The sequence below is a fragment of the Oncorhynchus masou genome, chromosome 31 (assembly GCF_036934945.1).
Source record: "Oncorhynchus masou masou isolate Uvic2021 chromosome 31, UVic_Omas_1.1, whole genome shotgun sequence".
Taxonomy (NCBI): domain Eukaryota; kingdom Metazoa; phylum Chordata; class Actinopteri; order Salmoniformes; family Salmonidae; genus Oncorhynchus; species Oncorhynchus masou.
Genome location: NC_088242.1, coordinates 89726245 through 89739207, shown reverse-complemented (window position 1 = coordinate 89739207; position 12963 = coordinate 89726245). Strand labels below are relative to the sequence as shown.

The window sequence follows — 12963 nt, the reverse complement described above, 5'->3', positions numbered from 1 at the left end:
GTGTGTGTGTGTGTGTGTGTGTGTGTGTGTCCTACAGGTATTCTGTTCAGTGTGCTCCGGTCTGAAGTTCCGACTAACACACCTGGATGGGAAGGAGGGGCGTGTCTGTGTCTCCTGTCACTCAACTCTAGTGAAAGGTGAGTATCACCTGACAACACTGTTACCGTGACACTACAGGCAACAACGGTGTTTTACACAGTTCATTGGTGCAACATGCAGAAACATGTTCCTGTCAATATTATTGACACTCTCTCTTGTTATTTTCTTTAGGAACCCCTCCCAGGGGGAGAAGGAGGGTGTGGTTTGCTGATGAAATCCTATCCAATGAGAAATCAGACTCTGCTCCTTGTACACCAATCAGAGGCCCCACCTTCTCACCGCTATTATTAAGGAAAAGTATAGCTGCTACAATCAGAAGCGCCACTGGCTCACCACAGACAAGCAGGAGGACATCAATAGCACAGGGGCCGCCCCTGCTCAATGTATGTAACAAATTATTGTCAGACAAGACTCATTTAATGCAATTGATTTCAAATGAACATAAAATAGCTAAGGATGTGCTCACATGTAGTGTACTATCAGTCTTTCTGTTGATACCTTTGATATTAATAACCCAAAGTAATATATAAGCACTCTCTCTCTTTCCTTCCTCCTCCCTCTCTCCTCTTCGTTCGGGCAGCAGGTAGCCGAGAGCCTCAAGGCTAGAGAAGTGGGTCGTTGCTGGTTCTAATCCCATGTCTGACAGGGGGACATCTGGTTGAGAGTGTCCTAGATGCCATCGCCTGCAGTTGTGGCCTTGAGTGAGGCACTTAACCCCTAAACTGCTCACTGGTGTGGTACTAGTAGCTGCCCACTGCTCCAGCCACTGTGTGTGTGTGTGGTACAACAGAAGACCAATGTCTGTCTTGTATGGATTAATAAAGTAATCTTCTCTCCTCTCCGTATAGCCTCTGCAGGAGGTGTGTGGGCCCTGTGGCTGGGGTACAGCAACCCTGGTCAGTAGCCACATCAGTAGCTCTGCCAACCTCATCCCACTGGATGGCCTCCCTCCCATCCTCACCTCTACTGGAGTCAAAGGAGGTACAACCAGGCTACCAACACTGGAGATGCTTACCACTAGCTCACTTTAGCTAACCGCTAACTCACAACCCTTATCTATGAGGACCGGTGCCTGCTGGTTTTATGTTTTACCTGATATTTAATTGCAGACACCTGGTGTCCCAGGTCTAAATCAGTCCCCAATTAGAGGGGAACAACAAAAAAACGTAGTGGAACTGGACCTGGCTTCAAGGTTGAGTTTGAGGGTCATAGGGTTAGGTAGTCAGCTACAGGATATACAGAAGGCTAGCCCACTGTACTGGGATTGTCATAGCGTTAGGTAGTTAGCTACTGGAGATGCTAATGGCTGGCTAGTTCACTGTACTGGGATTGTCAAATGGACACTTCTTTTGAATAGTTTTTAAGGATGTCTAGGTCATCGTTTCATCTGTCTCACCAGACTACACGGTGGAGGAAAGGCCCTCTGAGAGGGTTCTCATCCAGGACCTGGAGAGCGGCAGGCCCAACTCCCTGGTCTTTGTCCTCAACGCCAACCTACTGGCCATGGTCAAGTTAGTCAACTGTATGTGACATTATTTCTCAACATTCAACCTTTTTTCAGTTATTGACACTGTGTGACACCCTGTTTTCATCTTAGCTCACTATGGAATCATTCAAGTTACATGTAACCTCATTGAAGCGCTACCTCTCATTGGGTTTCCCCAGATGTAAACAGGAAGTGCTGGTGTGTGACATCGAAGGGCATGCACGCGGTGGGCCAGGTGGAAGTGGTGGTGCTGCTGCAATGTCTGCCCGAAGAGAAGAGCTTCCCCAAAGACATCTTCAGCCACTTTATACAGCTCTACAGGGACGCCCTCACAGGTGGGACTGGCATTGACGTGGTCTGGCAAGTTAGCTACCATTGATCAACACTGGATTGAGCTCTGAAGCAGGACTTGAAAGAGTCCCATTTTCCTTCCATTTTACATTTTAGTCATTTGGCAGATATCCAGAGCGATTTACAATTAGTGCATTCATCTTAAGATAGCTAGGTGAGACAACAACACATCACAATAGTATCAAGTACATTTTCCCTCAACATAGTAGTTATCAACAAAGTCAGTGTTAGTGGGATGGGTGCACCATGAAGGTTATTTAAGATATTCTTCAAAGAGGTAGGGTTTCGAAAGATGGGCAGGGACTCCGCTGTCCTGACTTTAGGGAGAAGCTGGTTCCACCATTGGGGTGCCAGGACAGAGATCAGCGTTGACTGGGCTGAGCAGGAGCTTTCGTGCCGTAGGGGTGTGAGGGACCAAGAGACCAGAGGTGGCGGAACTGAGTGCTCGGGTTGGGATGTAAGGTTTTTAAGCCTTGAGACAATTCCATGTGTGCATCAAGAAAGGTGCCCAACCAAATGGACTTCCAGCCAACTTGACACAACTGTGGGAAGCATTGGAGTCAACATGGGCCAGCATTCCTGTAGAACTCTTTCGACACCTTGTAGAGTTCATGCCCTGAACAATTGAGGCTGTGCTGAGGGCAACTCAATATTAGGAAGGTGTTCCTAATGTTTTGTCCAGTCATTGATTATCTCTTTCCCTCCCTCCATCTCTATTCTTCCCTCCATCTCTCTCTCTCTCTCTCTCTCTCTCTCTCTCTCTCTCTCCACCTTTCTCTTTCTCTTTCTGCAGGCAAGGTACTGAGCCACCTGGGTCTCTCCCAGTTCTCCAGAAGTTTCCTGGGCTGTGAGGAGCATGCAGGGTTCCTCTGGGTGCGCTCCACCCTCCAGTCCCTGCAGGGTCTCCCTATGCCCAACCAGCCCTTTCTTTTTGGCCTGCTGATCCACCAGGCTGAGGTGCCCTGGGCCAAGGCTTTCCCCCTGCGCCTCATGCTCAGATTGGGGGCTGAGTACAGATGTGAGTCAGCGCTCTGGAGGCAGGAGAGAGATGTGTGGCTGGAGAGAGAGAGAGAGAGAGAAGCGATTCCCAAACCTTCCACAACAAAGCCATCACCTACAGAGAGATGAACCTGGAGAAGAGTCCCCTAAGCAAGCTGGTCCTGGGGCTCTGTTCACAAACACAAACACACCCTACAGAGCCCCATGACAGCAGCACAATTAGACCCAACCAAATCATGAGAAAACAAAAAGATAATTACTTGACACATTGGAAAGAATTAACAAAAAGAACCTGAGCAAATTAGAATGCTATTTGGCCCTAATCAGAGAGTACACAGTAGCATAATACCGGACCACTGTGACTGACCCACAATTAAGGAAATATTTGACTATGTACAGACTCAGTGAGCATAGCCACCAAAGGCAGACCTGGCTCATCCCATATCTATTGGGTGAAATACCACAGTGTGCCATCACAGCAGCAAGATTTGTGACCTGTTGTCACAAGAAAAGGGCAACCAGTGAATAATAAACACCATTGTTAATACAACCTATATTTATGTGAGTATTTGTGTGTCAGATTAGAGAGATCCACAAAGAAGAGAGAAACAAATCCAATTTTGAAAACTCCCATATCTACTGGGTGAAATTGTGTGTGAGCCATCAGAGCAGAAAGTTTGTGACCTGTATGCATCAGAGACACAGTGTGCAGCTTTTGAGGAACAAACACCAGTGTCATCCCATATCTATGCTTATTTATTTTATCTTGTGTCCTTTCAGGAATTTGTCTGTTTGGAAAAACACCATCATGAGACTACTAGTAGTAATATGACATTTTCAATGCCTCTCATTGTTTTAACAACAATCAACACCAAGGTTGTGTTAATTTTTATTGTTTACACCATGTTTACCAAAGTGTTTTACAATGGAATCAGGAGAAAACAAAAATGAATGCCCTTGAATGGAGCGTTTTTTACTGGACGAGTTCAGAAAATCCTTCTCTGTTTAGGTCTGTTTTCTTCCATTTGGGGCCTCATGAATCACACATTTTTCCCTCATTGCTTATTGCTTACCAGGACTTCAGGAATTACCGGTACACTCTGCCAGTGGTGCCTGGACTCACTGTAGATCTGGAAGCTCAGAGGACCTGCATTAAAATCCCTACCGACGGCTATGATGAGGTACAGGCAAACCATGAGCTGACAAGGTACAAATCTGTCGTTCTGCCCCTGAACAAGGAAATATTTAACCCATGTTCCTAGACTCAGTGAAAATAAGAATTTGTTCTTAACTGACTCATCCCATATTAAATAAAGGTAAAAAAAAATTTAAAAAAATGTGCCATCACAGCAGCAAGATTTGTTACCTGTTATAATAACTGTAAAAAGGGTTATAAATGCTTATAAATTATAAACACCATTGTTATAAACAACTATTTCAGCAGTGAGTGAGAGAGAGAGAGAGAGAGTGAGAGAGAGAGAGAGAGAGAGAGAGATAGTAGATCAAGGGTGATATCAATCATGCCTCTCTTTCCACCCTTCCACCTCTCCCCTCTCTCTCTACCCCTATCTTTCACTGAGAGAGAAAGTCTTTCACCTGTATGCATCAGAGACACAGTGTGGAGCTTTTGACGGCCACGTCCAGTGTCATCCCATTAAGGCGTTCCTCTCCCTTTCCAGTTTACCCCTGTCCTCTGTACAGCGTGCGCTTCAGGAAGGCTCTGTTTGGGGAAACCGGCCACACCATCATGAGACTACTAGTAGTAAGTAGCTTGCCTCTCATTACACTAACAACAATCAACACCAAGGTTGTGTTCATTAGGGCACACCGTACCAAAGTGTTTTACAATGGAAAATGAATCGTTTTTTTCACCTCCTTCTCTGTTCTCGTTTTCTTCCATTTGGGGCCTCTACCCCTATGCTTACCAGGACTTCAGGAATTACCGGTACACTTGCCCACCTCTCCTCTCTCTCGCCCTCTCTCTCTTTACCCATATCTTTCACCTCATGAATCACTCCCTCATTCTCTCTTACCAGGACTCTCTACCCCTATCTTCCACCTCCCTCACTGTAGATCTGGAAGCTCAGACCCCTATCTTTCATTAAAATCCCATCGAGCTCTCTCTGAGGTACAAATCTGACAAGGTCAAATCTGTCTTCTACCCCTGAACAGGCAGTTAACCCACTGTTCCTAGGCCGTCATTGAAAATAAGAATTTGTTCTTAACTGACTTGCCTAGTTAAATAAAGGTAAAAAAAAAATAATAAAAAAAAAATGAAGCAGCAAGCAGCACTTGGTTACGCTTTATAATAACTGTAATGAATACGGCGTTATAAATCTCTATATCTTTCAATCTCCCTTATAAACAACTCTTTCTACCCCTATCTTCCACCTCTCCCTCTCTCCCTCTCTCTCTCTACCCTCTTCCACCTCTCCTCTCCTCTCTCTACCCCTATCTTCCACCTTCCTCTCTATCTCTGCCTCTCTCTCTACCCCTATCTTCCACCTCTCTCTCTCCCTCTCTCTCTCTCTACCCCTATCTTCCACCTCTCCCTCTCTCTCTCGCTCTCTCTACCCCTATCTTCCACCTCTCCCTCTCTCTCTCTCTACCCCTATCTTCCACCTCTCCCTCTCTCTCTCGCTCTCTCTCTACCCCTATCTTCCACCTCTCCCTCTCTCTCTCGCTCTCTCTCTACCCCTATCTTCCATCTCTCCCTCTCTCCCTCTCTCTCTCTACCCCTATCTTCCACCTCTCCCTCTCTCTCTCTCTACCCCTATCTTTCACCTCTCCCTCTCTCTCTCTCTACCCCTATCTTCCACCTCTCCCTCTCTCTCTCGCTCTCTCTCTACCCCTATCTTTCACCTCTCCCTCTCTCCCTCTCGCTCTCTCTACCCCTATCTTCCCTCTCTCCCTCTCTCTCTCTACCCCTATCTTCCCTCTCTCCCTCTCTCTACCCCTATCTTCCACCTCTCTCTACCCCTATCTTCCCTCTCTCTCTACCCCTATCTTCCCTCTCTCTCTACCCCTATCTTCCCTCTCTCTCGCCTCTCTCTACCCCTATCTTCCCTCTCTCTCTACCCCTATCTTCCACCTCTCCCTCTCTCTACCCCTTCCATCTTCCCTCTCTCTCTCTCTACCCCTATCTTCCTCTCTCTCTCTATCTACCCCTATCTATCTCTCCTCTCTCTCTACCCCTATCTTTCTCCTCTCTCTCTACCCCTATCTTCCCCTCTCCCTCTCTCTCTATCTACCCCTATCTTCTCTCCCTCTCTCTCCCTCTCTCTACCCCTATCTTCCACCCTCCTCTCTCTCTCTCTCTCTACCCCTATCTTTCACCTCTCCTCTCTACTCCTCTCTCTACCCCTATCTTCCACCTCTCCCCTCTCTCCTCTCTATCTACCCCTATCTTCCACCTCTCCCTCCCTCTCCCTCCCTCTCTACCCCTATCTTCCACTCTCTCCTCTCTCTCCCTCTCTCTACCCCTATCTTCCACCTCTCTCCTCTCTCTCCCTATCTCTCTCCCCTCTCTCTCTCTCTCTACCCCTATCTTCCCTCTCTCCCTCTCTCTCTCTACCCCTATCTTCCACCTCTCCCTCTCTCCCTCTCTCTCTCTCTCTCTACCCCTATCTTCCCTCTCTCCCTCTCTCTCTCTCTAACCCCCTCTCTCTATCTTTCAACCCCCAATTCAAGGGGCTTTATTGGCACAGGAAACATATGTATACATTACCAAAGCAAGTGAAATAGATCATAGAAAATCTCTCTCTCTTTCTCAGCTGATGAAGGCTTTGAATAAGTCCAATGAGCATGTGCTGGCCATGGGGGCATGCTTCAACGTGGCGGCAGACTCCCATCTCATCTGTGTTCAGGGGGACGATGGCGAGTACCAGACCCAGGCCATCAGCATCCACAATCAGCCTCGCAAAGGTGGGAGCGCCCCTAGAATCAACAGAGGGCGATGTGGACTAGGGGAGACCGTAATCTCCCATGGGCATGTAATATTTAAAATTGTATATAACTGTCTTAATGTTGCTGGACATTAGCAGGGGATCCTTAACAAATACAAATCTGAACAAATTATGCAAGGTTATTCTGGGTTGTAGAGATTATTAGGGAGACTGTGACAGAGTCCACTGCCTGTCCTGAAATCAAAGAGAACCACCAGTAGAGAAGGAATGCTACACAGCAGCACATCACCTACAATCAGGGAGAGAGAGATTATGGTACAGAGATGTAATACTGACTGCCACATAACACCCACCATGTATCTGGCCTTTGACAGCCTAGGGAAAATCGTATGTATGATTTGCAATGTTTTTAAACGCGCTCACCGCAAGAACTGTGCCTTAGCTACCACTGGAGGGCAATGTGGTGCCATGTGAGAGGGTGAAAGATACAGGTGGAGAAAGCTTAGTTCTGTCATTATTTTTGGTTTGTCCAACTGTAATATTGAAGGTGTTTATATACTAAACTCAGCAAAAAATCCAAATAACTTCACAGATCTTCATTGTAAACACTGTTTCCCATGCTTGTTAAATGAAACATAAACAATTAAGGAACATGCACCTGTGGAACGGTCGTTAAGACGCTAACAGCTTACAGACGGTAGGCAATTAAGGTCACAGTTATGAAAACTTAGACATTTACATTACATTTAAGTCATTTAGCAGACGCTCTTATCCAGAGCGACTTACAAGTTAATTTTTACCTTTTATTTAACCAGGCAAGTCAGTTAAGAACACATTCTTATTTTTCAATGACGGCCTGGGAACAGTGGGTTAACTGCCTGTTCAGGGGCAGAACGACAGATTTGTACCTTGTCGGCTCGGGGGTTTGAACTCACAACCTTCCGGTTACTAGTCCAACGCTCTAACCACTAGGCTACCCTGCCGCCCCTGAACACTAAAGAGGCCTTCCTACTAACTCTAAAAACACCAAAAGAAAGATGCCCAGGGTCCCTGATCATCTGCATGAACGTGCCTTAGGCATGCTGCAAGGAGGCATGAGGACTGCAGATGTGGCAAGGGAAATAAATTGCAATGTCCGTACTGTGAGACGCCTAAGACAGTGCTACAGGGAGACAGGACGGACAGCTGATCGTCCTCGCAGTGGCAGACCACGTGTAATAGCACCTGCACAGGATTAGTGCATCCGAACATGATGGCAAAAACAACTGTCCGAGTTGCACCAGGAATGCACAATCCCTCCATCAGTGCTCAGACTGTCCGCAATAGGCTGAGAGAGGCTGGACTGAGGGCTTGTAGGCCTGTTGTAAGCCTGGTCCTCACCAGACATCAACGGCAACAACAATCGCCTATTGGCACAAGCCCACCGTCGCTGGATCAGACAGGACTGGCAAAAAGTGCTCTTCACTAACGAGTCGTGGTTTTGTCACACCAGGGGTGAGGGCCGGATTCACGTTTATTGTCGAAGGAATGAGCGTTACACCGAGGCCTGTACTCTAGAGCGGGATCGAGGTGGAGGGTCCGTCATGGTCTGGGGCGGTGTGTCACAGCATCATTGGACGGAGCTTGTTGTCATTGCAGGCAATCTCAATTCTGTGCGTTACAGGGAGAACATGCTCCTCCCTCATGTGGTACCCTTCCTGCAGGCTCACCCTGACATGACCCTCCAGCATGACAATGCCACCAGCCATACTGCTCGTTCTGTGCGTGATTTCCTGCAAGACAGGAATGTCAGTGTTCTGCCATAGCCAGGGAAGAGCCCGGATCTCAATCCCATTGATCACGCCTGGGACCTGTTGGATCGGAGGGTGAGGGCTAGGGCCATTCCCCAAAATAAGTCCGGAATCTTGCAGGTGCCTTGGTGGAAGAGTGGGGTAACATCTCACAGCAAGAACTGGCAAATCTGGTGCAGTCCATGAGGAGGAGATGCACTGCAGTACTTAATGCAGCTGGTGACCACACCAGATTTTCTTATTTTATTTCACCTTTATTTAACCAGGTATGCAAGTTGAGAACAAGTTCTCATTTACAATTGCGACCTGGCAAAGATAAAGCAAAGCAGTTCGACACATACAACGACACAGAGTTACACATGGAGTAAAACAAACACAGTCAATAATACAGTATAAACAAGTCTATATACGATGTGAGCAAATGAGGTGAGATAAGGGAGGTAAAGGCAAAAAAAGGCCATGGTGGCAAAGTAAATACAATATAGCAAGTAAAACACTGGAATGGTAGATTTGCGGTGGAAGAATGTGCAAAGTAGAAATAAAAATAATGGGGAGCAAAAATAAATAAAATAAATACAGTAGGGAAAGAGGTAGTTGTTTGGGCTAAATTATAGATGGGCTATGTACAGGTGCAGTAATATGTGAGCTGCTCTGACAGTTGGTGCTTAAAGCTAGTGATGGAGATAAGTGTTTCCAGTTTCAGAGATTTTTGTAGTTCTTTCCAGTCATTGGCAGCAGAGAACTGGAAGGAGAGGCGGCCAAATAAATAATTGGTTTTGGGGGTGACTAGAGAGATATACCAGCTGGAGCGCGTGCTACAGGTGGGTGATGCTATGGTGACCAGCGAGCTGAGATAAGGGGACTTTACCTAGCAGGGTCTTGTAGATGACATGGAGCCAGTGGGTTTGGCGACGAGTATGAAGCGAGGGCCAGCCAACGAGAGTGTACAGGTCGCAATGGTAGGTAGTATATGGGGCTTTGGTGACAAAACGGATACCGACTGTTACTTTTGACCCCCCTTTGTTCAGGGACACATTATTCCATTTATGTTCGTCACATGTCTGTGGAACTTGTTCAGTTTAAGTCTCAGTTATTGAATCTTGTTATGTTCATACAAATATTTACACATGTTAAGTTTGCTAAAAATAAACACAGTTGACAGTGAAAGGACGTTTCTTTTCTTTTGTTAAGTTTATATGTGGTGTTTTGTTTCAGTTACTGGTTCCTGCTTCTTTTTGTTCAGTGGAGCCCTTAAAGCAGCATCGGGATATCTGGCCAAATCCAGCATCGTTGAAGGTACTGTCATCCGTGTGTATCTTCATTTAGATCTGGAACATTACCTTACTAATCATTTTCAACTATTCACATACAGAAATAGTCTTATTAAGAGAACATTACTACTAACTTTAATCCTAAATAGGATTTCCTTATTTAGAGTCTCAATGTTTGTGTGTATGTGTGTGTCCATGTGCACGCAAGGTGTGTGTGGCTGTATGTATGTGCAGGTGAGTGTGCGTGTCCTTGTTGCTGTCCTTGTGTGTTTTTGCTGTATTGCTGTCCCTCTCTCCAGATGGGCTGATGGTGCAGATCACCGTGGAGACCATGGTGGAGCTTCGCCGGTCGCTACGGGAGATGAAAGACTACAACATCCCCTGTGAGCGGATCGACCAATCAGACAGCCAAGAGCATGTCCAGGTCCAATGGCAAGAGAAAGAATGCACTGTAAACAAGGGGTAATGGTTTGGTCATTACATCTGCCCTGATCAGTGTTCCATGGCTAGTTCTGTAGCCTATCATTACTACCTTTAACCTCTCACTAACCTCTATACTACCTTTAACCTCTCATCCAGTCTCCAAGTCTGTCTCAGACCTGTGAGCCCCCTGCCCATTAACCATTCTCTATCGATGGAGGCTACTCTTTATCGTTGCCTGCAACTTTGTATTACCCTGTGTGTGTGTGTGTGTGTGTGTGTGTGTGTGTGTGTGTGTGTGTGTGTGTGTGTGTGTGTGTGTGTGTGTGTGTTTTCCCACCAGGGTTATTAGCCCCATTGATGGCAAGTCCATGGAGTCCATCAGCAGTATCAAGATGTTCCAGAAGTCTGAGTACAAGGCCAATGGAAAGGTCATCCGCTGGACAGAGGTTAACCCCAGCCTTTGGACCAAACACTATCTAGGACACATCTAACCACTAGTCTTGACTCTTACTCAAAGCCTCTTTATTACTGTATTCTGTAAGTGCATTGTTGTCTTGTGTCCTTCAGGTGTTCTCCTTACAGAAGGGGGGTCATCCTAAGAGCCAGAGTGACCACCATACAGAACACAGCAGGCTCACAGAGAGACTGGCCCGGGCATTCTGCCTGGCACTGGGCCCACACCTCAAGTTGCTGAAGGAGGATGGTATGGCGAAGCTGGGGCTGCGCGTCACGCTGGACTCCCACCAGGTGAGGGCGCCATTGGCTAGGATGAAGATACTGCAGGTCATTGGCCAATTTAGACCTTTGAGGAAATGTAATCTTTGAAATTGTATATCACTTTATTCCCACCTGACTTCAATAGTTGTAATACTTCTTGAATGACTAATATGTGAGTGGTTGACCACCTTTTTAATATAAAGTTATTCTTTATTTAAATAGTGATCGGATATAGGCCTGCATAATATTACCAAAGCTAGCAGTCGAACCCATAGATGTGTAGTGGTTAACACCGCTTTTCCATGTTCCAGGTGGGGTTTGTGGCCGGCAGTAACGGCCTGCCCCTCCCAGCCCCGTACCTCAAAGCCCTGGAAACAGTGCTGATCCCCATCATCCACAGCAGGGGGCGCAAGAGGAGCGAAGAACCCTTAGTCATGGAGCTCATTTTCTATATCCTGGAGAACATTTCCTAGGGGAAATGGGGTCAAAGTGCACACACTCATCCCCACATCATCCTCTCTCCTGGTCCTCCATTTGTGCTGGTGTTCGTTCGATAGCTTCAAAACAGCATTGGTTGGAGGAGTAAGCTCTTTCATGGGACATACTAACTCGCCTCCAGGATATATGTCTCAGCCAGCCTATAAGGGTGGCTGGATGGTAAGTGGTCTGACTCACCAAAGCTCACCCTGCCTTGGCCTCTGCAGCAGTAAATATTACATGGCTTGAGAATGGTACATTTCTGTATATTTTCAATAAATACTCATATTTTGAGAATGCCCCTAAACTGGGGGCTGTATTCAGTTCCAATAGGAAAATGAGAATGACTTGAAATGTTATTTATCAGTAGACCTGTAGCTAGCTGTTTGATGCAAACTGAATTCATTCATGTTTAATAACGTTTTAAAATTCGGATGTATTTTAATTCCTCTCGATTACCCCCAAAATGCATTACAGTCAACCTAGGGTGAATAACATTAACACAAAGGACATCATACAAGGATTTGTCAAACATTGTTTGAAATGCTTGTGGAAATCAAGGTATAAAGTTCCATTTTCTGTCAGGATCAGTATCCGAGCAGATGTAAGGAGACAATGTCCACCTTTATTTACAGTGTCAAGGTCTCACAAAAACGCTTTGAAAGAAGCACCATAATGTTGCTCTGTCATGACAAGCAGGTCATTTACCAACTCATTGAGGTTGTTGGACTTACAGCCCTGTGAAGTAAGAATGGCATTAACCTGGACACGTCATAGATACTGTAGACATTTCCAGACAGTCATTACCATTAGAGGTTGTGTCGTTGGCATTATTAGGTAATTTACAGTACACATGTCACCAGCTCAAAGTCAAACTCATATACCGGTATTATGTGTTTGCCCGAGTCCAGCCCTGAACCAGGCCCCTCCCCCACACAAAGAGCTGTGGGTTGGGTAAACAATGATGAGTGAGAAAGTTACAGAGGGTCAAAAGATAATGCCAAGACATCGAATTTCCCGTTTTTGGAAAAGCGATTAGCATGTCTTGGGGGGTATGATCTTTGACCCTCTGTACCTTTCACACATCATTATTCACAATTAATTCAGGATTATTGATAATCATGGTAGCATTATCCATAATCAAGTGTTTAGAAACATATTCTATTCTTATTTACAATAAAAATGACAATACATTATTTACCATTCCTTTCTATTGGGCACAAAATAATCTGACACACAATCAAAAACTGCAAATCCAGCCAACAAGTTTGTAGAGTCACAAGCTTGATGTGGTCATTGTGTGCTAGGAATATGGGACCAAATACTAAACTTTTGACTACTTTATTTACAATAATCTTTAGGTGTCAATTTTGAACCTTACCTTTTTTTTAGAAAAAAAAAGAGTATTACTTGTTAAACAAAATCTCTTTCTTTTAGTATAAAAT

At 45.7% G+C, this 12963-nt stretch overlaps 1 protein-coding gene across 1 annotated transcript in view; it reads left to right on the top strand.

Moving 5' to 3' along the window:
- Window positions 1-12907, top strand: part of zfyve9b (zinc finger, FYVE domain containing 9b) — a 16411-nt gene extending 3504 nt beyond the window's left edge. Inside the window, exons 3-16 of the mRNA XM_064952503.1 lie at window positions 38-137; window positions 271-482; window positions 948-1080; window positions 1499-1621; window positions 1765-1920; window positions 2730-2954; window positions 4615-4697; window positions 4864-4908; window positions 6643-6859; window positions 9846-9926; window positions 10201-10363; window positions 10665-10770; window positions 10892-11071; window positions 11353-12907. Of these exons, the coding sequence (XP_064808575.1) occupies window positions 38-137; window positions 271-482; window positions 948-1080; window positions 1499-1621; window positions 1765-1920; window positions 2730-2954; window positions 4615-4697; window positions 4864-4908; window positions 6643-6859; window positions 9846-9926; window positions 10201-10363; window positions 10665-10770; window positions 10892-11071; window positions 11353-11514 (1986 nt within the window). The 3' untranslated portion in view covers window positions 11515-12907. The remainder of the gene's footprint in view (window positions 1-37; window positions 138-270; window positions 483-947; window positions 1081-1498; window positions 1622-1764; window positions 1921-2729; window positions 2955-4614; window positions 4698-4863; window positions 4909-6642; window positions 6860-9845; window positions 9927-10200; window positions 10364-10664; window positions 10771-10891; window positions 11072-11352) is intronic.
- The last annotated feature ends 56 nt before the right edge of the window (window positions 12908-12963 follow it).